At 39.9% G+C, this 27,867-nt stretch overlaps 1 protein-coding gene and 1 non-coding gene across 2 annotated transcripts in view; both read left to right on the forward strand.

The window, feature by feature from the left end:
* Positions 1-4,028: 4,028 nt before the first annotated feature.
* LOC128581026 (uncharacterized) overlaps positions 4,029-27,867 on the forward strand; it is a 38,777-nt gene continuing 14,938 nt past the window's right edge. The window contains exons 1-5 of the mRNA XM_053583480.1: positions 4,029-4,143; positions 4,487-4,591; positions 5,321-5,393; positions 11,473-11,583; positions 11,826-11,918. Coding sequence (XP_053439455.1) covers positions 4,029-4,143; positions 4,487-4,591; positions 5,321-5,393; positions 11,473-11,583; positions 11,826-11,918 — 497 coding nt within the window. The remainder of the gene's footprint in view (positions 4,144-4,486; positions 4,592-5,320; positions 5,394-11,472; positions 11,584-11,825; positions 11,919-27,867) is intronic.
* Positions 10,689-10,852, forward strand: LOC128582839 (U1 spliceosomal RNA). Its single transcript, XR_008379267.1, has one exon. It is a non-coding gene; the product is annotated as a U1 spliceosomal RNA (small nuclear RNA).

Genomic DNA, 27,867 nt, shown 5'->3' on the forward strand with positions numbered 1-27,867 from the left:
TGTGATTGTCAATGGAGTCTTCTTCAGAAAGTCTTCCCCTACGCCAAAATCATCAAGAATTTTTCCCACATTCTCTTCTTTATATCTTAGATTTAAATTGTGAGTCAATTTTTGTAAGTGGTGAGAGATGCAGGTCCAGTTTCAGTCTTTTACATGTGGTTAATCTAGTTCTCCCAGCACCATTTGTTGAATGGGGTGACTCCCTAATTTCTCAAGAGTCCTACCTTAGCTTCTCTTCTGGGCCTTAGGTGATCTCTTGTATTCCTGCCTGTTAATCTCTTGTCACAGGCCTCTAAGTTTGTAGTCTTTCTTGTAGCTTATGATACATATGGCTTTTCCCACCTGCATTAGGAGTGATGTGGCATGAGAACCTTTCATTAGTCTTTCAGATATCCCCCGGAAAAGATAGAACAGAGGTACACAATAATTTTCAGTAATGTTTACCTTGTTTTCTCCAGCTTTAGGTCAGATTTAAGAGCCATACTGCCTCCTGCTCATGACCAAGACCACATAGTACTGAGGTTGAGGCAAGCAGGGGTCAATAAACTTCAGCAATTTCCTACTATTTGAAGATAGCTTTTTCTTAATTGGGTATTTTCTTGGTTGCTGTAAAGCCTTGACTGTTTTCCAGAATGCCTACAAAGTTGGTTCAGACAGGTTTTGGTGTTTTTTTTTTTTTTTGTAGAGACAGAGTCTCACTGTACAGCCCTCAGGTAGAGTGCCGTGGTGTCACACGGCTCACAGCAACCTCCAACTCTTGGGCTTACGCGATTCTCTTGCCTCAGCCTCCCGAGCAGCTGGGACTACAGGCGCCCGCCACAACGCCCGGCTATTTTTTTTTGTTGTTGCAGTTTGGCAGGGGCTGGGTTTGAACCCGCTACCCTTGGCATATGGGGCCAGCGCCCTACTCACTGAGCCACAGGCGTCGCCCGGTTTTGGTGGTTTTATTTTGTCATTTCTTTCTTTCTTTTTTTTTTTTTAATGGAGGAATGAGAGAATGGCATTTCCTAGTCTGCAATTTTGCTTACCTCACTCTCAGAAAACCTTATTTTTAATCCAGATCACTCACTTGTATTCCTACTTGTTAGATGCTGGAGCAGTCTGTAAGCAGCAGTGTGATTGACTAAGAGAGCTACTGCTATGTTGTTTTGCCATACATCCGTACATTTGGCAGATAAGGAGACAATGATCCTGAGTGGATTCACAGTTTATTACATATAGAGATAACAAAAGCAAGATCAACATGGTTTTATCTCCTCATGTCTCTAGTCCCACAGCACATACAACTTGTGGCACCAGATGACACATGGGACAGGTGATGGGTTGCTGTGCTGTGAAAGAGCCACTCCTAAACCATAGCCAAGCAGTAGTGAGACTTACACAGAATCCTGCAGCTGTATCTAAAGTGGAAGGGGAGAAGATAGGAAGTCCTGAACCCAATTGAAGCTATGTAGATGGATGAGAAATTGCCTTATAGCAGTCTTCTACAAGATGGGAATGAGAAACTGTCTCATGATACCTCCTTACCAGGGTGATCTTCCCTTAATTTAAAAGGAATTATGTTTCACCAACACTCAAGAGAGATGCACCAACTCTCCACTGTGTCATGACAGAGTAATTTGTCTACAGTCTTGCATGTAAACTGCTGCAATAGTTTGGCTTTTTTTTTTTTTTTTTTTTTACACATAGGCCACCCCATCAGCTACTCTAATTATACCCATTGTTACTATTTGTCTTAGACAATATTAGATGAGTGTGATCACGATTGTGAGTACCAGCTGGATGGTCAGCTGGAGAGAAGACTGTAGTCAGGCTCCCTGTCCAGAGCCAAGCCATGTAATTATGTTGCAAATGCCATTGAGATGGACTGTAAAGAGCCATACTGCTTCTCTTTAAGGTGGGAGACTGATTTGTCCACTTTCTATAGATCAGTAATCTGACTGAAGCAAGATATTTTGGCAATTACACATTCCTGCCTTATCTGATCAGCAACTATCCATCACCACTCACACTAGAAAGTTTATTCTTGGTTGTAGTGACTTCTGTAATAGCTTTACTGTCTTGGGGTCAAGGTCCAATTCTTAGAAGTTTAAAACTTGAGATTATAATGAGATCTTACAAACCAGAAAGGACCTTCTGAAATATACAAAGGAATAGCTATTAGGCTTTTGTCAGCACAGCCAGGTTGAAGATGACCTATTAATAATCAATTAACTTCAGAGCAGTATCTATAGTCTGCAAAAAGTATTTAAAGGAAGTTCTTTTTGCCAATATAAGGAGATTACCAGGGTATCAGCAATAATATGATAAGGCCAGGGAGAATCATATGATTTTCCAAAACTTAGTCTTGTTACATTATCTTGGGTGAGGACCATCTGCCGCTAAAATCAGCAGTCCTTAGTTCTAGGTCCCCCAGTAGGATAGGATTCAGTAGTTAAGTTGAAGGCAGTGGTGATAATCTGAAACGAGGTCACCAAAGGATTCTGAGATGACAAACCAAGCAAGGTGTTCAACGATTGAGAGCTGTCCATTTTCTGTTCCTATAACTGAATTCCTGAGACTGGGTAATTTATGAAGACAATAAATTTGTTTCTTGCAGTTCTGGAGGCTGGGAAGTCCAAGGCCAAGAGCCCACATACATCTAGTGAGGAGGGCCTTCTTGCTAGTGGAGACTCTGCAGAGCCCTGAGGTGGCTCAGGGCATCACATGGAGAGAGGGCTCATGAGGGAGAACCAATCTGGTTTTTATAACAGATGTACTTTCATGATAGCTAACCTCCTCCCCTGCCCCATTAATCCATTAACCAATATACGGATCAATGCATTCATGAGGCTAGAGCTGTCATGACCCAATCACCTGTTAAAAGCCCCACTTCCTAATACTCATACATCGGGGATTAAGTTTCTAAAATACGAACTTTTGAGGAACAGTCAAACCACAGCAAGAGCCAAACAAATTTAATACTCCTTCCCATCAACACTGATCTCCCAGGTTCTAAGGTGTTACTTCCCCAAAAGCTAGGCATTATTCCATGACCATGTGATCAGTATAACCAATTCTTGAAGGAACCACTTCACTTCAAGTTAGGAATTGAACATGTCTTTTTGAGGGAACACAATTTAACTCAACAATCTGTCCTCTGCTCCTCCACCCATTTGTGTCCTTCTCACATGCAAAATACACTCATCTCAACCCAAAATGCCCTCAAATCTTAATGTACTTCAGTGTTAACTTTAAATCCAACATCTTATCTAAATATAATCTACTCAAAAAGTCCAAAATCGCATCTTGTAAATAATCTTAATCAGGCATAATTGAGACTCAGTATAGTCCATTCTGGGGCAAAATTCTTCTCTGTCTACAAAACTATGGAACTCAAAAACAAATGGTCTGTTTCCAGAATACAGTGGTGTGGGACAAAGGGCTAGAGGCAGGCCACATTTGGTGAGGGTGGCTGGCTACCCATTCTCCTCATAGACGACTACATTGATGGGCCATGAGTAATGTCTCACCACTCTTTCTTGGGTGTATTTTTCTGTTCTAGGTGTTGAAATGGAACCAGATAATTTTTCATTTAATGGATGTTCCACACACTCAAGTGGCTGTAACTAATACTGCTAAATGTATTGTAAAAAATGACATTTTTAGTATCTGTAGTGCTTCTCTTAATGTAAAAGATGTTCCCAATGAAGAAATTACTAGGACAGAAGTGCTGGGACAAGTGCACATCCACACACCCCAAGCCCAGCTATGTAATATCAGTAAAGCAATAAGCAATACAGAGGATGATAATACCATGATTAAAGAGCTGGTAGAGACAAGAGTGCCTAACTATTCAACAGGCTGCGCAGACGGGGCTCTCCTACTCTGGCCAATTAGTCCTTAGCCTTCTGAGCTACCAGTGTCAGGGTCTGGACACTTTCCATCCTAACTCCGGGTGCGATCGAACTTTATGACAGCAGATTGTGCAGGTTCCCTCACTCCTGTTTGTCACACATGTGAGCTCCCATGGAAAAAGACCCTTCACAATGAACATCAGTGGAATAAAGAGGTTGGTGCAGGCTGATCAGACCAGAGCCAGCCAGGTAAAGACATCTGGATACACCACCACGCAGGACGTGGTAGGACCTATTTTTAAAAAAGGTCAGATTCTAGAGTTCCAGATAGACGTGAGTTTTGGGAGGACGCTATTCAATGCTGTACAATTACAAGGGACAAAATTAACCATCTTACATCCCGTGCAGTTCATGTGTCCCTAATGACCCCTTACAATGTCCTTTACGATTTATTTAAAAGGATTCAATTAACAGCCGACGGCTGCATTGTTTTGCAGTCTCCTTCAATCAAGGGGGAAAAAGCCACAAAGAAGCCCCAGGAAAGGGGAAAAGCAGTCTGGACTCCAGAGAGTAGCTCTTCAGACTTCCGCGAGGCGCAGCGCCGGGTGGGCGGGAAACGTAGTCTGCAAGAGGCTGGTCGCACCGCGCAGGCGTCAGAAGCAGGCACGGCGCTCGTCCTGCGCATGTGCGCCCGCTTGGACCCAGGTGTCTTCCTCGCCTTTCCTTTCCTCGCAGAGACGTCCCTCAAGCTGAAGGTCCGGATACGGTTCAGGGACTGGGTTTAGACCAACGGGGAAGTGCAGACGAGTCCCGTAGGGTTTGGCGAGGATCGGGGCGCCCAGCGCGTTCGGGAGTGGATGGCCACTACGGGGGCGGAGCCTGGCGCGTGGCCAGGGCCTGGAGGGCGTGAGCTTCTCACTGGGCGGAGCCGGGTGTAAATTGGTTAACTCTGGCGACGTGAGGGACATGCGTGAGACTGGGTGTCCTCGTCTGTAAAACGAGTATGTTAATATGTCATCCGAAGAAGGGCGAAAGACCAGAGTGCAGTGCAGTAAAACAAGGTGTTTATTGGGGTCTTAGGAATTGCAATTAGAGAGACACAGATTTGGCTAGAAGTCAAATTGTGTTGCGAAGAGAGGGAGAGGAGTAGGGATTTCGAAGAGAAAATCAGAAGCTAAGGGTGATGACACAAATTGTTTAGGAAGAATTATCACCGGTGGCTTAGTATATGAGTCCGTGGTTCGTTTGTCATTGCTGGTGTAGTTGGCAGCGCAGGCCCTCTTAAGATGTTCTTCAGGATGTTGGAGTCACTGCAGTTCGACCCTGTTCAAAGGTTCAAGGCAGGTTCCTGGTTTTGCTGCGAGTTTGCAGGATGTCCAGGCAGTGCGTTTCCAGTGGCTTCCCAACACCATTCTAGCGGTCTGAACCCAGAGCAGCCCCATTTATGTGTCACATTTCACAAATAATATGTTTGTGCCCTGCAGGTGGTTCTGAGGCGTTTTTTGGCGTGTGTAAAACATTTGGCACAAAGCTTAGCAGCAAACATCAGCTGATAAGGTATTTGGAAGATATTTTGTTCTTTTCATCAGCTTTTTGTGTTTCTTCAAGAAAGTTTATTTCAGTGTATTATAGGGATATAATAAAAATACTATGATTACATAGTATCTTCGTAAATTTTAAGTCAAAGTTATAAGTGTGCCCTTTACCCAGAAAGTGTGCAGTGTACCCATGCAAAGTATCCATTGGATGGGGATTTATCCTTCCCCTTCTTCCCCTGCCCTCACCCGAATTTTATTAGACTTTGCTTCCCTGTAAGCACATAGGTATTCATAGAGGAGTGTCCAACTTTTTCCTTCTCTGCTGTAAATTGGAAGAATAAGAGTTGCCCTGGGGCACACATTAAATACACAAACCCTAACAAGCTGATGAACAAAAAAGAAAAAGGTCTGTGCATACTTTTCACGTCCAACACCACAGATAAGCAAAACAGGCCTCAAATAAACAGTATGTGGTCTGCGGATTGCAGGTTGGACACCCCTAAAAGTATTGAGTGCATGTTGTATTTGTTTTCCTATTCTTGTGATACTTCATTTAGGAAAATGGTCTCCAATTCCATCTAGGTTTTTGTGAAAGATAACAGGTCACCATCTTTCTTATGGCTAAGTAGTATTCCATGGAATATGTACATATAATATATTTTATTAATCCATTCATGTATTGATGAGCACTTGGGTTGTTTCTTCATTAGCTCTTTTATTTAATCCTCATAATAATCTTTAAGTAACTCTTCTCCATTTTGACAAAGAAACTGAGAGTGTTCAAGTGAAATGGTCACAGTCACATGGCCATGAGGGTAGACCACTCTGCCTAAAACTAAGTGTTCTCACAGCCCCTCCCTCAGGGCCTGGGGGAAATTGTACTGAGGTGAATGTGTGTACTGAATCTCATTTTCACCTTATGGTCATATATTCTGGATTTCTTAGCATCTCAGATGGTCAGGCTGTGTTGCTTGGACACCTCCACTGGTCCAACATTCAGCATTTTCATTGGCCTCAGAGTTTAGACAAGTTCTATGAGATTTGGAGACCTGAATGAAGCGTCTAAGGAAAATAATTTTGTGCTTTAAGCTCAGATTCCAGTTGCCTGGAAGAAAACAGTTCTTATAAAAGAAGGCTAGGTCTTGGGAGCAGAAATCTCACATTGAGGATCACTCTTCTGATATGAAACAACTCCGCACAACTTCAGAGCAAAGACAGGAAACCACCAGAAAAGTCAGAGTCTGAAGGTTTGCACAGCCTGAAGTAGTCCTTCATCCTGCTCAGAATGAGCAGTGTTCTTCAAGTGTCATCACTTGCAAAAGGCCTCCCTATCATGGTACAAGGTCTGGACCATGTTTCAGAAAAGATAGATGAATGGGGACTGAGTGGCAGCAAGGGGTAGCCTGCATGGAAAATCTTAATCTGTTGGAGGGTTAGTGTGGGTGTGGTTTAGAAGGAGAGATCACCCAGTACAGCTGGAGGAGTTCTTTCTCCAGCCTGTAATCAACATGCACTACTTTCAACCTAGACACAGAGTAGCTGCATCTGTGTCTGCTTCATTATAAAGCTGAGAAACTTTGACTCTGAATGTGTAAGTTACCTGGCTAGTGTTACCCAATTTGTTAGTGGCAGAGTCAGGAATAGAAAACACCTGTCCATATTATAATAAGTCACTCAAAGTTCTGTTGCAACCAAGTTAAAAACAAATAATTTTTAAAATACAGTGTGGGGCGGCGCCTGTGGCTCAGTGAGTAGGGCGCCGGCCCCATATGCCAAGGGTGGCAGGTTCAAACCCAGCCCGGGCCAAACTGCAACAACAACAAAAAAAAATAGCCGGGCGTTGTAGCGGGCACCTGTAGTCCCAGCTGCTTGGGAGGCTGAGGCAAGAGAATCGCGTAGGCCCAAGAGCTGGAGGTTGCTGTGAGCCGTGTGACGCCACCGCACTCTACCAGAGGGCGGTACAGTGAGACTCTGTCCCTACCAAAAAAAAAAAAAAAATACAGTGTGGATGTGAAGTTCATGTGCAATTTAAAATAGTTTAACATAGTAAATTGCATGTTAACTTTATGTCCACCCTGTAGTTCTTTCCCCAGAATCACCCCATCCTTTTCTGTAGCATGGTTTCTGTAAGGGTAAGCAACTTAGTAGGAATGTTAAGTAAACAAGTATCCTGCTACATCTCTAATAACAACAGATAACTGTCTTCTGATGTAATATTATTTGTTGGATTAGTCTTGGATTGATTCTGAAAGAAAAATGAAATTGACCTTTAGAAAGCAAGTCCAGTGAAAAGTTGCACCGCCATGCTCTGCAAGATCAGATTTGTGCATGTGAATTCTCAGTCAGCATGGTTCTTGCCATCACTTAAGGGCCAAAGAAACTTTTTCCCACAGAGAGGCATTTAACCAGCAGAAATTTTTAGGAAGCTGAGTCTCACAGTTCTGTAGCAGGCCAGATCTCACATGACTGTTCCTGTGTTCTTCTCCTGTTAATTGTACATTCAGCCTTCTCTGTATTTTCCCAAGAGCAACGGAAAAAGAACATATCCCAGATGAGTTGCTTATTCATTCATTTCTCACATTTTCCATTGCATAAAATGATAAAAAATTAACATAAAAATCATTAAAAATATACAGAGTTAACAGAATTAAAATAGGGAAAGGCAACATATTAATGTTATGGACATAATCCTAATCGTTTTCACTTCAGTGTATGTGTTATATTACATATTATATAATTATTATAATAATGTACAGACTTTCCTCTAATGCCCTGTGCAAAAGGAAAACTCTTTGCTTTGACCATTAACAAGAAAATGTAATTTTTCTTGGTACAGAAAGACTTCTTGGCCTGATGTCTAACACAAGTCTTCAACTGTATTCATGAAAGTGATGTAGTTGACAACCTCCGTTAATAAGCCTGAAATGAAAGCTGCCTGTGATTTTTACTGTGATTATTCTTTAGTGGGCATGGAAGGCAGAAAGCCAAGGTATAGTTCAGTTGATTTAAGTTGTGAATTTCTTCTGTCTGCTTCATAGTATTGTCTTCTTCCTCCCTCGTGGACATCTAGCTTATCCCTATGTGTCCATCTTTGGCCTATTGTAATTTTTATACCACTGTTTTTCTTGATGGAATACATACTCTCTGGATTTGTAATTATATCAAAGGATCTGACAATCCCTCAAAATCTGAAACTCAAAAGGTGAATATAGTGCTATTTAAGTGAGATTTATTGCTGGTCAGATGTGCTCTCACTGAGTAAAACAAACTAGATTTTCTATAGGATTTTTGCAAAGAGTTGATGCATTCATTTCTTGAGACTGTTATAACAAATTATCAGAAACTTGGTGACTTAAAACAACAGAAAATTATTCTCTCACAGTAGTAGAGGCCAGAATTCTGAAGGCAAAGTGTTACCAGGACCTGCTGAAGGAGATGGGAAGACTCTCTTCTCCATCTCTTCTGGGATGGAATGGGGGGAAAACTTAAGATGAAGAAAAATAGATATGCCTTAAACCCTGTGTCAGTCACGGTTCCCTGATAAGGTGAGTATGTGTATGCACACACATGCATACACATATTCATTTTGAAGAATCGGTTTATTCTTCATATTGATTAAGGGGGTTGGTAAAAGAAGATCTATAGGGCAGGCCAGCAGCTGGGCAGGAGGAATGCTGCAGTCTGGGGGGAGGCACAGTGCCTTCTTTGAAACCCTTGCCCCCCAGTACCTCAGGATGTGACGGTACTGAAGATAAGGTTTTGAGTCTTTTAAAGAGGTGATTAGGTTAAAATGAGGCAGTCAGGGTGGGTGATAACCCAGTTTGGTGTCTCTCTCTTTTTTTTTCTTTCGAGACAAAGTCTCACTTTTCACTCTGGGTAGAGTGCCGTGGCATCATAGCTCATAACAACCTCAAATTCTTGGACTCAAGCCATCCTCTTGCCTCAGCCTCCTGAGTAGCTGGGACTATAAGTGCCAGCTATGGCACTTGGCTAGCTTTTCTGTTTTTAGTGGAGATGGATCTTGCTCAGGTTGGTCTGGAACTTCTGAGCTCAGGTGATCTACCCACCTCGGCCTCCCAGATGACATTAGGACACACACAGCACCAGGTGATGATGGCCACTGCATGCCAAGCAGGTCGTAGAGGAAACCAAACCTGCTGACACTACAACTGTGAGAAGTAAATTTCTGTTGTTTGAGCCATCCAGTCTGTAGTACTTTGTTATTGCAGCTATAGCACGTTAATGCATGCAGCAATTCTATTTTGAAAACTTAGAGGAACCGCCATAGTGTTTTCCATAGTGGTTACACTATTTTACATTCCAGCAGCAATGTAATTTCTCTAAATCCTTACCAACACTGACTTTCTGTTTTGTGATAGTAGCTATCCTAAGGGGTATGAGGTGAAGTTATGTTCTCTTAGATACATTTGAGGATGCTAATAATCTCCAGTGTTTCCAAAAACAGTCTCCTCTGATCTTGCTCTGATTTTGTTTTCTTCACTCTCACTTCTTTGCTCTTGGCACATGTTACTAGTTATCAAATTTCTAGTGAACCTTCATTTTCCATTTATATTTATAAGCGAAGACTTGGGTGATTTATGTAGGTAGCTATTGTGAACTTTTTCAGAAATGGGGAATACTGTTCCTTTATTTGTTTTCTTACTCCATTGAAAGAGCTGACTTCAAGGATCTGTAATAAAAATTGTTGGAAAGATATGAGCAGGGATGGATTTCCTCTCAGGTTATCAGCAGGAAGTATCTAGGTGGCTTACAGGACTCTTTGATGCCTACAGTGCAGATTTCCCATATTGTGGAGGTATATAGCATAATCCATCTCATCACAGACCTACCTTAAAACAAAATCCATATCCATTTTCTCTCTGTCTGAATTGGCCAGTACCAGAGCACCTGAAGAACCCACATTTATGTAAGACATTCTTTTTGTCTTCATTATCCTTCAGTCTCAACCTGTGCTTGGATAGCAGTGACTGCCCAGGGTGGTCTGGCAGTCCTGCAGTTGTTTCCTCAACGCGTCTGTCAGCACACTGCCCACTTTGAGCTTACCGGTGTTTGTTGGCAATACATACTATATACTAAACATGCACAGACACACACACACACACACACACACACGGCACATACAGGCAGTTCTCACTTTGCACAGTAGCATGGGGCTGTAAAAATGGCCATGTAAGTTAAAGCCAAGTAAAGCAATCTTGACCAATGGGTAAAATTGTAGTTGTTCCATGGCCTTTAATAATGTTTGTCAAAACATTAAAAAACACTTTTTTTCCAAAAACATAACACCTTTGTCCTACTTACTTGGCAGGGATGATACCATGATCACAAAGGTAGTTCTCCCTGGGTGAGGCTCATCCATTGCACTCTGGATGTGCTGGCCCCCGCAATTTCTCTAAATGTGGGAAACGTGACTGCATAGTTTGTGGTAGTGTGGGACTGTGTTCACACTTTCCCTTGATAAAATGGTTTGAGGCAGAAAAAACAACCCCCCCCCACGCACACTTTTATTGAGTGCTTTTTAAGGAAAGCAAAAAGAAAATCCCTATTTAGGGATTGGGATTATGTGGCAGTTTGGGGATTATTCCTTTAGACAAGTGGTCTCCAAAGTATCTGATGACTCACCCTGCTGGGAAAAACTTTTAAGTATCCATAAAATTGTGGCAAGAGATAGGTAGATATGAATGTACACATGTATACAAGTAGTCCAATCCCTGTACAGTTCAGGGCATTTTATGTAATTAAAGTTCAAACTTTATTTTCTCTTCATTTCATGCTATTTATTAATCTGGTTTGTATCCAAACCACATTGTAAACTTCCTCAAAGGCAGAAACAGTGTTTTAGGTACTAACTATCCACAGAGATCAGGACTGTTTCACATATATATAAAATACATCTTCTGCGTGTGTGTTATGCATGAAGTAATAAATGAACGTTTTTCTTTCTCTCACAAAATATAACATACAACAGAAGATACAGTGAAGATCCTATATAAACTTTTATGATGAACTCAACAGTGAACATGGCAAAGAGTTAGTTTCTACATGTTTTCTGTGTCATTTGCTTTTGAACCCTTCAGATTGATCATATACGTGCTGTTCCAGGGATTGATCTCACTTGAGGATGTGACTGTGAACTTCACCCGGGAGGAGTGGGGTCAGCTGGACCTTGCTCAGAAAACTCCATATAGGTATGTGATGCTGGAGAACTGCAGTATCCTCGCCTCACTGGGTAAGCATTATCAGGCATGGCTTTCCTTAGTTATAAAACCATATGGATCTTTTTTTTAGTTTGGACAGCAGGAATATTGTTTTCACCTCCCCATGGGAAGATTCCAGTGGGCCCTTTCATTGTACAGCTTCTGAACTTGGACATAACTTTTTCTTCTGACTTCCTAAAGCTAGGTAACTTCTGTGTCATTTCCATTGTCAGGGCATTGCATTTCCAAGCCAGAGGGGATCTTCAAGTTCGAGCAAGAAGCACCATGGATATTGGAGGAAGAATTCCCAAGCCAGCATTGCCCAGGTAACCCAGGGGAGATTAGACCCTGGTTGTCAGGTTAGGTATAGGCATCTTTAAAGGTTCTTCAAGAATCTGTTTTTAGAGGCCTTATCTGTTTAGACTAGTTAGCCTGTATGTCTCAGACAATTAGATTTACTATCAGGTACCACTCTCACATACAAATTTTCTCTTTTTTTCTTGGCTTTTTAAGAGTTTAAGCCCTTGTGCCTTGAATTTTATCCCCACCTATCTCATAATAAATATTTTATCTTGGTTAGTCTCCCTTTCTTTAGAATTCTTAGTTGCCCACATTCTCCTCATTGTCAAGGATTTCTTTTGTGTTTGGAGGAAGTAATTAATTCGCTTATCTGTTCAGTTAGCCAATATCGATTAATCCCCACACTCCAGGCCAGGTGTGTTCTAAATGACAAGAACACACAGTATCAGTGCCCATAGCCGTGGTTACGGTGCCAGCCACATACACGGAGGGTGGCGGGTTCCAACCTGGTCAGCTAAACAACAATGACAACTGCAGCAAAAAATATCCAGGCATTGTGGTAGGTACCTATATTCCCAGCTACTTGGGAGGCTGAGGCAAGAGAATGGCTTAAGCCCAAGAGTTTGAGGTTGCTATGAGCTATGATGCCATGGCACTCTACTGAGGGTGACATAGTGAGACTCTGTCTCAAAAAAAAAAAAGAAAGAAAAGAAAGAACACAGCAGTAGAGGAAATAAAGTGTCTTGGTCTTGTGGAATTTACATATCAGCAGGAGACATAGGAAGCTGATTACTTGTAGATAATGCCCTTTAGAGGGATGGCCAGAGGAGATGTAAGATCAGGAAAAATGACCATTTGCTAGACTAGGTTCAAGGTGACAGTGTGCAAAATGATTGAATTCTTAATATGGTGAAGGTGGGATTGACTGCACATGTACTCTAATCTACCTCCTCTAAACCTTTTCATTCTTCTAATAATTTCTTGCAACAACACTGTTTACTTGTTTTTCTGTATCACATTTACAATATGTTGTATTATAATATGTTACTATATATATTCTAATTGAGCATATCTCACTCTAAATTCCACTCGTCATAATTTACCAAATTCTTTATCCTTATGTTTATTTCACTTCTTTATCTGCAAAGGTATATTCATCAAATAAATTTATGTACATTCATTGCCAGATTTACTCTCCCCTTTTCTACCATATTAACTTTTGTCACCCCTTTCTCCTAGTCCCTCAGAAAAGTAGAGAGAGTAGAAAATATTTATTTGGTTTTACTTTTATCCTAGAAGACTGGGTCTGAAACCAAAGAGATAAATGAAGAACATTTATTTATTAGCTCAGTATACACAGTAGAACCTCTGTAAGTTGACAATCCAAAGGACTTTAACAAACCAGTCAACATGTGGAGGTGATCTACATAAGGAACTGGGCCTGTTGTATTGATACGTAAATATGGTGCATGTCCGGTCAATGAAAATTAGGTCAGCTTAAGGAGTTGGGCAGTGTGGGGAAGTGGCCTACTATGGAGGTTCTACTGTGTTTGGGTTTTTTTTTTGATAAATAGTCTCACTCTGTTGCCCTGGCTAGAGTGCAGTGGCATCATCATAGCTCACTGCAACCTCAAACTCCTGGGACTATAACTAATTTTTCTATTTTTATTTTTAATTATTATTTTTTTTTGAGACAGGGTCTATGTTGCCCTTGGTAGAGTGCTGTGGCATCACAGCTCACAGCAACCTCAAACTCTTAGTCTTAAGCGATTCTCTTGCCTTAGCCTCCCAAATAGCTGGGACTACAGCTGCCTGCCACAACGCCCAGCTATTTTTTTCTTGTAGTTGTCATTGTTGCTTAGAAGGTGCAGGCTGGGTTTGACCTGCCATCCCTGGTGTATGTGGCTGGTACCCTAGCCACTGAGCTACGGGCACCAAGCCAATTTTTCTATTTTTAATAGAGATGGGTTTTGCTCTTGTTCAGGCTGGTCTCAAACTCCTAACTTTAAGTGATCCTCCCACTTTGGTCACCCAGAGTGCTAGAATTATAAGTGTTAGCCACAGTGTCTGGCCTATTAGCTCAATTTTATAAGTAGTTTCAGATTCATATGTATGTTTAATTTTTCTTGCTTCTGGATGAATTGGAAATTGATGGCATCATGGACAGTAAAGGAAGCCAAGACAGAAATGTATGGAATGCTGTATTTAACATTAACAAAAAAGTAATTACAGATGGAGAGAATATATTAAGAAAAACACTTAATCTGTGCATAGACTCTTTTCCTTCAAGAAAAATGCCCAGTAAATATAACTGAGATGTAGCTGGTTTGAACAATATGCCAGAGTTCAACACTAATAATAGTAACTCTTCAGGAAAGAAGGATGATGATGCCATTCAGTGTGAGAAAATGCTTCCTGATGATATTAATCAGGACAAAAGTCACACTACAGAGAAACAAAATTAATTTAATAAAAATGGGAACATCTGTCATAATGAAGATTTTATTCAGCAACAGGTGAATCACACTGTGGAGCAACTCTGTGAATATAGTTAATGCAGTGAAGCCTCCCATAAGAATTCTGTCTTTAGTACACATGAGAGAACTCACACAAGAGAGAAACTCTGTGATTATACTGAAAATGAGGAAGCCTTTGGGTATGAGTTAAACCTCTTGTTTCATCAGACAATTTACTCAAGAGCTAATGACCATGAATTTAATGAATGTGGAGAAACTCGTGATGAGTCGGTCCACATATACCACAAGTGTAATGTATGTGGGAAAACTTTCTTCCGGAAGTCTAACCTCACAGTACACCAGCGAACATACAGGAGAGTGACCTTATGAATGTAATGAATGTGAGAAAACTTTCTACCACAAGTCATCCTCACTGTGCATCAGAGAATTCACACAGGAGAGAGACCCTATAAATGTACTAAGTGTGAGAAAACTTTCTACCCGAGCTCAGCCCTCCGTCAACATCAAAGAACACACACAGGGGAGAAGCCTTACAAGTGTGAATGTGGAAAATCTTTCTCGCAAAAGTCAGATCTGACTGTGCATCATCTATCTCACACAGGAGAAACACCTGTACTGTACTGAGTGTGAGAAATCCTTCAGTATAAAGTCAAAACTCACTGTACACCAGAGAATACACTTAGGGGACAAACTCTACGTATGTAAAGAATGTGGGAAAACATACCATATGACGTCAGCTCTTCATAAACATCAAAGGCTTCACACAGGGGAGAAGACACATGAATGTATTGAATGTAGAAAGACCTTCTGTGAGAAGTCGGTTCTCCTTAAACATCAGAGAACTCACACAGGGGAGAAACCTTATGAATGCATAGAATGTAGGAAAGCATTCTGCCAAAAGTCACAGCTCATTCAGCATGAGAGACTTCATACAGGGGAGAAACCCTATGAATGTAAAGAATGTGGGAAAATATTTTGCCAGAAGGCATCCCTCAATGTACACTACAGAACACAGGAGACAAGCCTTATCAATGTAATGAATGTGGAAAATCTTTTTATGATAGTTCAACCCTTGTTAAACATAAGAGAATTCACTCAGGGGAGAAGCCCTATAAATGTGATGAATGTGGGAAGATCTTCAGCCACAAACCAACTCTTGCTATACATCAAAGAAAAACACACCAAAGAGAAACACTGTAAAAATAGTGGTACAACCCCCCCTACCATAATTCAGAGCCTTTGGTAGGACAGAAGTTATCACCAGGAAAGAAACCCTAGATATAATGAATGTGGGAAATAGTTCTACCAAAATACCCTGTTTTCCCGAAAATAAGACATCCTCCGAAAATAAGACCTACTTACAGGAAAGATAAGACGTCCCCTGAAAATAAGACCTGGCGCATCTTTGGGAACACACCTTAAAATAAGACACCATCTTATTTTCAAGGAAACAGAGTAGTTCTACCAGAAGTTAACTTTGAATTTATGTTCACACAGGGAAAAACTTTGGCAATGTGGATTTCTTTTTCCTACTGAGCACATAGCTAGTCCGTATTTCTCAGCCTCTCTTACATCAAGTTGAGACCATAGAAATGAGATATGAGCCTAAATAATGTAATTCTCTTCTAGGTCTGAAACATAATGGTCCCATGGCAACACTTTCTCTTGGTGTTGAATGTGGGAACCAACTTTCTCTTAGTTGGTTCTCTGGATGATAAGAAGGTATAGTCCTTCTGTTGAGAGGTCAGTCCTTACTAGATATTGGTGAATTCACACGAGAGTAGAGTCTCCTGTCAACATCAACCATAAATCAGTCATTATAATTGGAGAAATCAAAATCCAGAGGTTACAAAAACTGTAGAAAAGCCTTTACTAAAAAGTGATATGTTATTGACTCTCAGGTAAATAGAATAATTTTTTTTCCATAAAAATATACTTTATTATATTTCAGAGACTTCATACAGAGGGAAAATGAATTTAGAAAATATAAAGGTTTTTTATCTAGAAAAAATGCTTACATTGTGGTTACAAAATATTTATTAAATATCTTTCCTATTTATGTAGCCACTTTAGAACATGTGTTTTTATAAAACATCACAAACAGTTCTGAATAAATGAAATGTACAGAATTGAACGAATATGTGAAGAGTCCATGAACTCTGTATGTGGTGGGGATTTTTACCTGTGAGAATGTTACATGATAGGTAATTTCTGTGTTAAACTTTTTCTTTGGTATCCAAAAGAAACTAAAAAATCTTTAGTTTAATAACCATTATGCCTTATTTCTTATTATAAATCACCATGATCTTTTAAAGCAATATGCAGTATATTTTATATCAAGCATTTGACACCTTTAAAGTATCATCCTACACAAATATTCCTCAGTCATTTCCTGGTATATATTAATGGGTATGTCCATTATTACTGAGCTGCCTTTTTAGTAAAGGAAGTGTTTTTAGTAAAGGAAGTGAACAGTGTTTTTGTCACCCACATACTTTTCTAAAAACAATTATTTTCATAAACAATTCATAGTCAAGTACACAAAGTTTAGCACAACCCGAATTCAGAAAGAAGCTGGGAACAGTAATGCTCATTGTACTCTAGAATGTGCTCAGTAAGGAGACAGTCCCATCATTCAGGACCCTGAAATGCCTAAATGAGTAGTCTGAGTGTGCGAAGCCTAACTCGTATGTCACCCAGGAACTATTTCTATGTAGCACACTTTATATTGTTTTCCTTTACTTCCTAGTGCTGGCAAACATGGTATAGTGCAGGAGTTGGCAAACATTTTCTATGAAAGACCATAGAGTAAATATTTTATCCTTCCAGGTCACATACACATTTCTTTCACTCTTAAAAAAAAAAGTGCCCTAAAAATATAAAAACCGTTCTTAGCTCACTGACCACTGAAAACCGAGATTGTAAGCCAGATTTGGGTGCAGGCCATAGTTTGCTGGCCCTTAATATAGTGGTTAAGAATATAGACCTTAGAACCAGACTTTCTGGGTACAAGTCCAAATTCTGTAACATACTAGCTGTGTGACTTGGGGCAAATGCCTTAACATCTGTTTGTCATTTTCCTATCTGCCAAATAATGTTAACATTACCTACCCCAGGAAGCTATAGTAAGGGATAGGTAAATTAGAAAATGTAAAGCACTTAGACCGATATACAGAATGTTACAAGTGTTAGTTCTTCTATGAGGCACATTATTTCCTTGCAACAGATTTATAGTACTTTTTTTTTTTAAGAGTCTCATTTTGTCATGCTCAGTAGAGTGCAGGTGGCATCATTGCTCTCAGCAACCTCAAACTCTTAGGCTCAAGCTTCCTAAGTAGCTGGGATTACAGGCACCCACCACAACACCTGGCTATTTTTAGAGATGGAGTTTCACTCCATGTGGGGCTGGTCTCAAACTCCTGAGCTCAAGCATTCCACCTGCCTCTGCCTCCCAGAGTACTAGGATTACAAGCATGAGCCACCACGCCCACCCTAAATTATAGGTACTTTTATAGGCTTTTGGTTTGCTATTCAGCAGCTATCCTGTGCTTATTTCATGCCAGCAGAACTTTGCTCTTATTTCATTGTCCACTGATAAAGTTAGTCTAATCTAATTTTGATAATGTGTCCTGGTTTGTGATTGATGTGAAGAAAGCCTATGACCTAGCTCTGGCCAGTGAAAAACTGAGGAATGTTCAGTGAGATTTTGGGAAATAGGATTTTTTAGTGATTAATGCATTTCATAAGATAGTCCTTTGCCTTTGCTGAAAAGTCTTATACCTGGACACGATAGTTAATTGTACCTTTTGATTTTGAGGTAAGGTCTGAGGATAGTAAAACAAAATGTGGGAAGAAGTTAGGTAAGTGACGTGTTTGTCAGGCAGGTGAACCAGCCAACCCTGGAGCTTCTTCATATGGGATAATAGATTTACTTTTATTATACCAGTTAAGTTTCTATTTCTTAGAGCAGAAGCAGTTTAACCAACTCAGGTATGAGGTCTGACATTTAAATTCACAAACATGCCACAGTGTGCTTATCAGCAGTACTGTACAAACAACCAGTACAACAGTGTCTCACAGCTGAGTTTGTGTCAACGTGCAGCTGAGTGGCATTTGTTATTGTGTGTTTCTGTGTGTGCCACAGCTTGAATTAGAGCAATGAATAAACATTAAATTTGTTGTTAAACTTGGCAAGAGTGAAAGTGAAATCAGGGACTTCTTAGTCCAAGATTATGGGGATAATGCCATGAAGAAAACAAAAGTATACAAATGGATTAAACACTTTTCTAAGGGGACAGAAAGCATTCCTGATGAAGAGAGGTCAAGGCAGCCAATAATGAGTAGAATTGATGAAAACATTGCGAAAACTTGTCAGATTGAGTGACAAAATTGTCAGCTGATTGTGGAAGCATAGCAGACCAAGAAAACATTGATAGTGAAACAGAAAAATCTTAACCGAAAATCTTGGCACGAGAAAGGCGTATGCAAAAATGGTCCCAAAGGAGCTCACCAATGAACAAAAGCAAAGAGTCACACAGTACTGTGAAGGAGATTTTAGCCAATAAACAAATAACTGTATTGGAACACTCTTCCCTGCTCACTTAATCTATCCCCCAATGACTTTTTTCTTCACCTGAAGATAAAGGAAATATTGTAAAGTAGACATTTTTTTTCTTGAGACAGAGTCTCACTCTGTGCCCCAGGTAGAGTGCCATGGCATCATAGCTCACAGTAACCTCAAACTCTTGGGTTCAAGCAATCCTCTTGCCTCAGCCTCCCAAGTAGCTGGGACTATGGGCACTCACTACAACACCTGGATGTTTTTTCTATTTTTAATAGAAAGTAAAATCCTGTCTCACTTTTACTCAAGCTGGTCTTAAACTCCTGAGCTCAGGCTATACCTCCACCTTGGCCTCCCATAGTGCTAAGATTATAGGTGTGAGCCATTGTGCCCAGCTATTAAGAAGATATTTTGATGACATTCAGGACATTAAGAGTAATAGGATGACAGATCTGAAGGCTGTTCCAGAAAGAGTTCCAAAGTTTCTTTGAAGGGAGGACTAGGCACTGGCTGGGGTTGTCAGAGTTCCTTATATATTCTCATTATTAATCCTTTGTCAGACGTATAGTTTGCAAATATTTTATCCCATTCTGTGGGTGTTTACTCACACTGTTGACTTTTTCCTTTGCTATACACAAGATTTTTAGCTTGATCTGATTCCATTTGTCCAATTTTCCTTTGGTTGCCTGAGCTTCAGGGGTATTACTCCAGAAGTCCTTGCCCAGACCATGCCCTGAAGCATTTTTCTAATGTTTTCCTTTAGTAGTTATGGGTGTTAGGTTTAAGTCTTTAATCCATTTTGATTTGATTTTTGTACATGGTAAAAGGTAGGGGTCTAGGTTCATTCTTCTGCATATGGATGTTCAGTTTTCCCAGCATGACTTACTGAAGAGACTAATTTCCCCACTGTATGTTCTCGACAGCTTTGTTGAAGATAAGTTCACTATAGATGTGTGGATTTATTTCTGGGTTCTCTGTTCTGTTCCATTTATCTATGTGTCTTCTTTTATGCCAGTACTATGCTGTTTTTGTTATTACATCTCTGTGGTATAACCTGAAGTCAGGTAATGTGATTCTTCCAGTATTGTTCTTTTTCTCAGGATGGCTTTGGCTGTTCTGGGTCTTTTGTGGCTCCATATAAAGTTTTCCATTTCTGTGAGGAATATTTGTAGTATTTTGATGGGAATTGCATTTTAATCTATAGATTCACCTTACTAATCTTTACTAACTAGGCTATGATTATTGTGTAACTAATGGATAGCTTTCACCAACCATTTATCTGACCATAGTTATCTATGTAACTAATACAGATGAATTAATCTAAGGCATTTTGCCATGATGAGAGACTGGATTATAATTTCTTTTCTCATTTTACATATTTCTGGACCCCCCAACCTTCTCCCTTCCCTTCTGAAATAAAATTCAAGGGGTTCAGAAGCAGATAAGAAGGAAATGTTCTTCATTAACTCAGCATACTTCCTGACCCAGCATCCAAAAAGTTTTTTTTTTTCTCCAATCAGGTTTATTAACTCTGAGCAAAAGTTGTCCATACAATCCAGTGGTCTTCAAGTTTTATTTTTGCATGGTTAAACAGTCTGAATGACCAGCACACAATCTTAGGCAGTCTTTTTTTTTTTTTTTTCCAATTTTTTTTTTGTTGTTGTTGTTGGGGATTCATTGAGGGTACAATAAGCCAGGTTACACTGATTGCAGTTGTTAGGTAAAGTCCCTCTTGCAATCATGTCTTGCTCCCATAAAGTGTGACACACACCAAGGCCCCACCCCCCTCCCTCTGTCCCTCTTTCTGTCCCCCCCATAACCTTAATTGTCATTAATTGTCCTCATATGAAAATTGAGTACATAGGATTCATGCTTCTCCATTCTTGTGATGCTTTACTAAGAATAATGTCTTCCACTTCCATCCAGGTTAATACGAAGGATGTAAAGTCTCCATTTTTTTAATGGCTGAATAGTATTCCATGGTATATATATACCACAGCTTGTTAATCCATTCCTGGGTTGGTGGGCATTTAGGCTGTTTCCACATTTTGGTGATTTAAATTGAGCTGCAATAAACAGTCTAGTACAAGTGTCCTTATGATAAAAGGATTTCTTTCCTTCTGGGTAGATGCCCAGTAATGGGATTTCAGGATCAAATGGGAGGTCTAGCTTGAGTGCTTTGAGGTTTCTCCATACTTCCTTCCAGAAAGGTTGTACTAGTTTGCAGTCCCACCAGCAGTGTAGAGGTATTCTCTTCTCTCCACATCCACGCCAGCATCTGCAGTTTTGAGATTTTGTGATGTGGGCCATTCTCACTGGGGTTAGATGATATCTCAGGGTTGTTTTTATTTGCATTTCTCTAATATATAGAGATGATGAACATTTTTTCATGTGTTTGTTAGCCATTCGTCTGTCATCTTTAGAGAAAATTCTATTCATGTCTCTTGCCCATTGATCTATGGGATTGTTGGCTTTTTTCATGTGGATTAATTTGAGTTCTCTATAGATCCTAGTTATCAAGCTTTTGTCTGATTGAAAATATGCAAATATCCTTTCCCATTGTATAGGTTGTCTCTTTGCTTTGGTTATTGTCTCCTTAGCTGTACAGAAGCTTTTCAGTTTAATGAAGTCCCATTTGTTTATTTTTGTTGTTGTTGCAATTGCCATGGCAGTCTTCTTCATGAAGTCTATCCCCAGGCCAATGTCTTCCAGTGTTTTTCCTATGCTTTCTTTGAGGATTTTTATTGTTTCATGCCTTAAATTTAAGTCCTTTATCCATCTTGAATCAATTTTTGTGAGTGGGGAAAGGTGTGGGTCCAGTTTCAGTCTTTTACACGTAGACATCCAGTTCTCCCAACACCATTTGTTGAATAGGGAGTCTTTCCCCCAAGGTATGTTCTTGTTTGGTTTATCAAAGATTAGGTGGTTGTAAGATGTTAGTTTCATTTCTTGGAGGCAGTCTTATAAGTTCTGCTCATCAAAATGATGTTACTGTCGTGAGAAGAAAGTCCTGCTAGGGAAATTATATTAATGAAAACAAGATCAAGAATGATTTGCTGGGACTGCAGATTACAGAGCAGTTCTCAGTGGGTGGTCTCCCTGTCTCTTGAAGCAAAGGGGACCAAGAGTTAAAAATACCCTAGGAAAATCAGATACACCTGCAATGCATTCTCACATAAAGGCCAACCTGTACACTATTCACATCATCTGTGCTCTGCAAATGAGAGACAATTAAATTCAGGGCTAAAATCTGGTCAATCTTCTCACTTCCTTTTCTTCGTGGAATATAACTTTTCTTCAAGTGGGACCAGGACAATCCCTTCACCCTCTTTTGTTTCCTGGGTCAGAGGATGTTTTACAATATTCGGTCTAATCACATGAGTGTCTTGAGACAAGTGCTCCATCATGCTTTCAACAGCTGTTGTTGGTGCATAAAAGTCCACCAACAAATGCCCTTGTCCAAATAGAAACTCCCAGCTGGCCAGCTAAACAGAGGTGCAGTAGTGTGCCCCATCTCTCTTTTCCTATGGCGGTTCCCATTACTCCCCAAGCCACTCCTTGTACCTTAGCTCAGGGGCAGGAACAGGATTCCTTCTTCAATCACTTGTTGCGGCAATAGCATCTCAGGGGCAATCCATTCCTTTTTCAGTTGTCCAAAAAGGTCTTTCTTCTACTGCCTGATAATCTGCAGCTTTGCTCTTTCCTCTGTAGCTATGTCCTTCCATATTACAGCCTTTGAACACTTGGCTTTTCCAGAAGCGAATAAAACTCTTCTGATGCTATCTTAAGAGGCATATAGTTCAAAATCCAAAAACATGAAGGACACGTGTCTTAGAATTGAGAATTTACAACAGCCTTCCTCCCGTGCTGTAGGAAGCTATGCTTCTGAAGTTCACACCAGGTACAACGATTTTTATCCATTATACCTGACCCAGAACTGAGGACGAAGTGCTGCTGCCTCCAGGCCACGGGCCACTGTCCTCCGCCACGCACCTGAAGTGAAAGGGCTGCTGCTTTGCTTAGCCCTCCAAGCCTGAAATCCCCTACCTCAAGATCAATGAAAAGCGGGGGGTAGGGAGAAAAGTGTCTTCTGAAGGTGCAATAATGGCCACAACTTGGATGAATGAAACTGGGCTAAGGGCACCCGGAGCAGAATTTTCACCGCTGCATGGCTTTCAGGATCAAAGCCAGCTCGTAGCCGGATAAGTAAGGAGAATGCAAATTTCTTTAGGCAGGATAGCTTTTACACCCAGAACTATCTTTGAGCTTTTACAAAGAAATAAAATTACATCAAAAATATTAAGATAAGGGAAACAAAAATTGTAAGAAAGAATGAATCTAGTAAAAACTATAAATAAATCTTAAAAGATGACCCTAATATGATTGTACTGTATTTGAAATTTAAATGTTAATAAATGATCAGTGAAATAGTTTTATTCCAAGGAATACATATTAGGACGTTTGTTGCATGAGGCAAAAGAGGCAACTCTTGCTTCTTTGAGCAGAATGAGTTTAAAGATATGGGGAGGAATCGGAATAAACACTGTAGGATTGGATTGGAATTGGTGTTATCATTGTGAATTTATGCTATTCAGTATCAATAGAGACATATAGGGTAGCCATAAAGTTCTTGTGCAGTTTAAAATAATGTGCGATTTAAAACTGTGCGCAAACTTTATGGCCACCCTGTATAAGAAATTACAAAAGCGCATATATAGGTGAGTGCATATTCGCGCGCGCGCGCGCGCGCGCGCACACACACACACACTTCCTAGTTCTGCCCACCAGGGGGCATGGTAGTAGCAAACTCACAGCAATAAATATAGTTGGTTTCTACATTTTGGTTTCAGAATACTGTTCTTCACTAAAAGAACCTGGTATCCTTGGAGAAATAGCTATTGCAGGACTGGGACAAGAAAATTACCGGATGAGCCTGAAACATTTTTGTGTGAGAAACTAAAGGACTAATCAAAGAACAAAGAGATTATGTCAAAAAAGATGTACTTAAAGGGACTCCTATTGGCAGAATCTGTAATGGTGTAAGAATTGAAATGATGATTGTAATGGATTGTAAAACACTGAGTAAAATAGAAATCCATAAGTCTACACTAACTTAAATGAATAGATAAAATAATATCACCTAATGTAAAAGGAATCATGGAACTAATTACCATTTGGTCTTTATCACATTAATGATTACTTCAGGCAAAAAACACCAGTGGTACTAAAACCAGTGGAAGAAAGTGGAATGAGGAATAGGATATGATATAGTCTCAAAGTATCTCCCTACAAAATATTTATTAATTATAAAAGGTGGGGAAAAAATCAAGTGGGAAGCATGGTGGACACTATCTTAATTAAGTGATCTAAGTTAACACTATCAGTAATGCATTAAATTAACATGTGCCACCTGAGAGAATGCAGTGGAAACTCAACATCATTTCAGTGACAACTCAGCCAAAGAATAATCTGGCTCTACTCCAGAGAAAACATCAGGCAGAGGAAAACTTAGGTATATTCTACAAAGTGACCAGATTATAATCCCCCCCAATACTAAGGTAATCAAATTCCATGTAACTGAGGAACTGTCCCAAATTGACCTACAGGGCCCTAGATGGATCCTTTTCCAATAAAAGGTGTTCTTAGAGCAATTAGTGAAGGTTCAAAATTAAAAGTAAAGAAAAAGAGAAAATTACAGAAACAATGGGCACGGACAAACTATATAGAGGAAAAGATAAATTATTTCTAAATATGAAAAATGCTCAAACTCACATGTAAGAAAAGAAATGCAAATAGTAAACTAAGGTATTTACAATAGACTGAATGCTTATGTCTCTGCACAGTTCATACAGGCATTCCTTGGAGATAATTGCAGGTTTACTTCCAGATCACCAATCACTACTGCAATAAAGGGAATATCAAAATAAAGCAAGTCACATGAGTTTTTTAGGTTTCCCAGGGCATATAAAAGTTATGTTTATAGTCTATTAAGTGTGCAAGAGCATTATGTTTATAAAAACAACATGCATATCTTAATTTAAAAACACATTACTAAAAAAAAACAAAAGGCTAATGATCATCTGAGCCTTTAGAGAGTCATAATATTTTTGCTGGTAGAGTCTGGTCTTGAAGTTGATGGTTGATCAGGCTGGTGGTTGCTGAAGGTTGGAGTGGGAGATAATTTCTTACAATAAGTTTGATGCATTGACTGTCTCTTCCTTTCATGAGAGACTTCTCTTTAGCTCATGATGCTGTTTGATGACATTTTGCCCAAAGTAGAACTTTTTTCAAAATTGGAGTCAATTCTCTCAAACCCTGCTGATTCTTTTTCAACAAAATGTATGTAATATTCTAAATGCATTGTCATCATTATCAACAATGTTCACAGCATCTTTATCAGAAATAGATTCCATCTTAAAAAGCCACCTTCTTTGCTCATCTATAAAGAAGCAACTTCTCATCCATTCAAGTTTTATCTTGAGTTTGCAGCAACTCAGTCACAGGCTCCACTTCTAATTCTAATTCTCTGCTTATTTCTACCATATCTGCAGTTAATTCCTGCAGTCCTCCACTGAAGTCCTGAACCCCTCAAAGTCATCTAGGGGGGTTGGAATCAATTTCTTTAACACTCCTTTTAATGTTGATATTTTGACCTCTTATAATTTGTAAATGGTGAATCCTTTCCAGAAAATTTTCAATTTACATTGCCAATCCATCAGAAGAATCACTATCTCTGACAACTATAACTTTATAAAATATATTTCTTTAAGAAGATTGGAAAGCTGAAATTACTCATTGATCTCTATGCTAGCAAGAATAAAAACAACATTAATTTTGATCACCTTCATCAGAGCTCTTGGGTAATAATATTTTGAAAGGAATGTATATTTTTTCTGAGCATTAGTCTCAATATTGGGCTTAAAATGTTCAATAAACTATGCTGTAAACAGATGTGCCATCATTCAGGCTTTACTGTTTCATTTCTAGAGAACAGGCAGATGATTTAGCATGATTCTTTTTTTTTTTTTTGATTTAGCATGGTTCTTAAGGGCCCTAGAATTTTCAGAATGGTAAGTTAGCATTGGCTTTAACTTAAAGTCACCAGGGTTTTATTGTTTGTTTGTTTTTGGGCGGGTCCAGGTTTGAACCTACCACCTCCAGTATATGGGGCCGGCACCCTACTCCTTGAGCCACAGGCACCGCCCAATTTTTTTTTCCGAGATGAAGTCTCACAACATTGCCCATACTGGTCTTGAACTCCTGCCTTAGCCTCCTGAGTACCTGGAGTTTGTGCTGGGACTCATTACCTTTGGAGTGGGCCTCTTCATGCATAGAAGGAGCAAGAAAGGTAAGAAGGTCCGTAAGGTGATTGAGACTTGCCTTTTCCCTCACTTACTCATCTTCCATAATAAAGGGCTAAGATAGAAAAGCAATGCTAAAGAGTTTTGGAGGACAATGAAATCAGATAGTTAGGAAGCAGAGACAGCCTGTAGGGAGAGAGACATCCCAGGCTGGCATCTTAACACAACCAGATGCATGAATTCCCAGTTACTCTAGCTCATCAGGGCATCCAGCAATTGATAGGTAATGGAAGATGAGATGGGAAAGTTTCTCTAATTGTCTAAGGTGGTTTTAATGGCTTAATATGTTCCTTTTTCTCCTTTCATTTCAGTCCAGTGAAGATCTCTATAAATAGCTAATATTCCTGTTTATGGAGAGGGAGTGGGTTGCAGAAGGATATAAGTCCTTTCTCTGCATCATGATGCTGAAATACCTCCTGGGAAGAGAGTCTCAGGCCTCTGAATGTTTCTTTCAACTTCAGCCCTTGGTTAATTGTGGTGAAACAGCATTACTTTTCTCCACTGGTGAAGGAAGCTGAGATAAATTCTTCTTACTTAGGCTCACTGTAATTTTTCTCTCCTGAGATGTAGAAGACAAGAGGTCAGCAACCATGATAGCTATTTTTGTTTTATTCACTCCCCTCAAGGTCCCTGATTTAACCTGAAATACTGTATATGCCATCGATCAAGCATTTTTCTGTGTTTCTTTAGTCCCAGAGGCTGGTTTTGGGACATATCCCTGAGCTTCCCAAGAGAATGTTGCTGCCAAGTAATTGCTCTGAAGCCAGTTTCTATAGTTCTGCTATAAAACAGTTTCTCTCATGATGCTTCCAACCAAGTTCCCTTCTCACAAGCTCTATAAATAATTTTGTTAATTTTCTGAATGATTCTTTTGTTTTCAATTTCATTAATATCTGATTTAATTTTGTTTATTTCTTTTCTTCTGCTGGGTTTGGGATTAGATTGTTCTTCTTTTCCCAATTCTACAGGATGGTTCATGAGTTTGTGGATACACTATTTTTCAAATGTAGGCATTTAATGTAATAAATTTCCCTTTTTTTTTTTTTTTTTTGTAGAGACAGAGTCTCACTTTACCGCCCTCAGAGTGCTATGACATCACACGGCTCACAGCAATCTCCAGCTCTTGGGCTTATGCAATTCTCTTGCCTCAGCCTCCTGAGCAGCTGGGACTACAGGCGCCTGCCACAATGCCTGGCTTTTTTTTTTTTTTTTTTTTTGTAGAGACAGAGTCTCACCTTATCGCCCTCGGTAGAGTGCCGTGGCATCACACAGCTCACAGCAACCTCCAAATCCTTGGGCTTAGGCGATTCTCTTGACTCAGCCTCCCAAGTAGCTGGGACTACAGGCGCCCGCCACAATGCCCGGCTATTTTTTTTTTTTTGTTGTTGCAGTTTGGCTGGGGCTGGGTTTGAACCCACCACCCTCAGCATATGGGGCCGGCACCCTACCCACTGAGCCACAAAATTTCCCTCTTAAGATTGCTCAGGTTTTGGTAATTTGTGTCTTCATTGTTATGTTTGAGGAATTTAACAATTTCCTCTTTTATTTCTTCCTGAAGCCAACTATGATTCAGCAT

Source organism: Nycticebus coucang, chromosome 3 (assembly GCF_027406575.1).
Source record: "Nycticebus coucang isolate mNycCou1 chromosome 3, mNycCou1.pri, whole genome shotgun sequence".
NCBI classification, from domain to species: domain Eukaryota; kingdom Metazoa; phylum Chordata; class Mammalia; order Primates; family Lorisidae; genus Nycticebus; species Nycticebus coucang.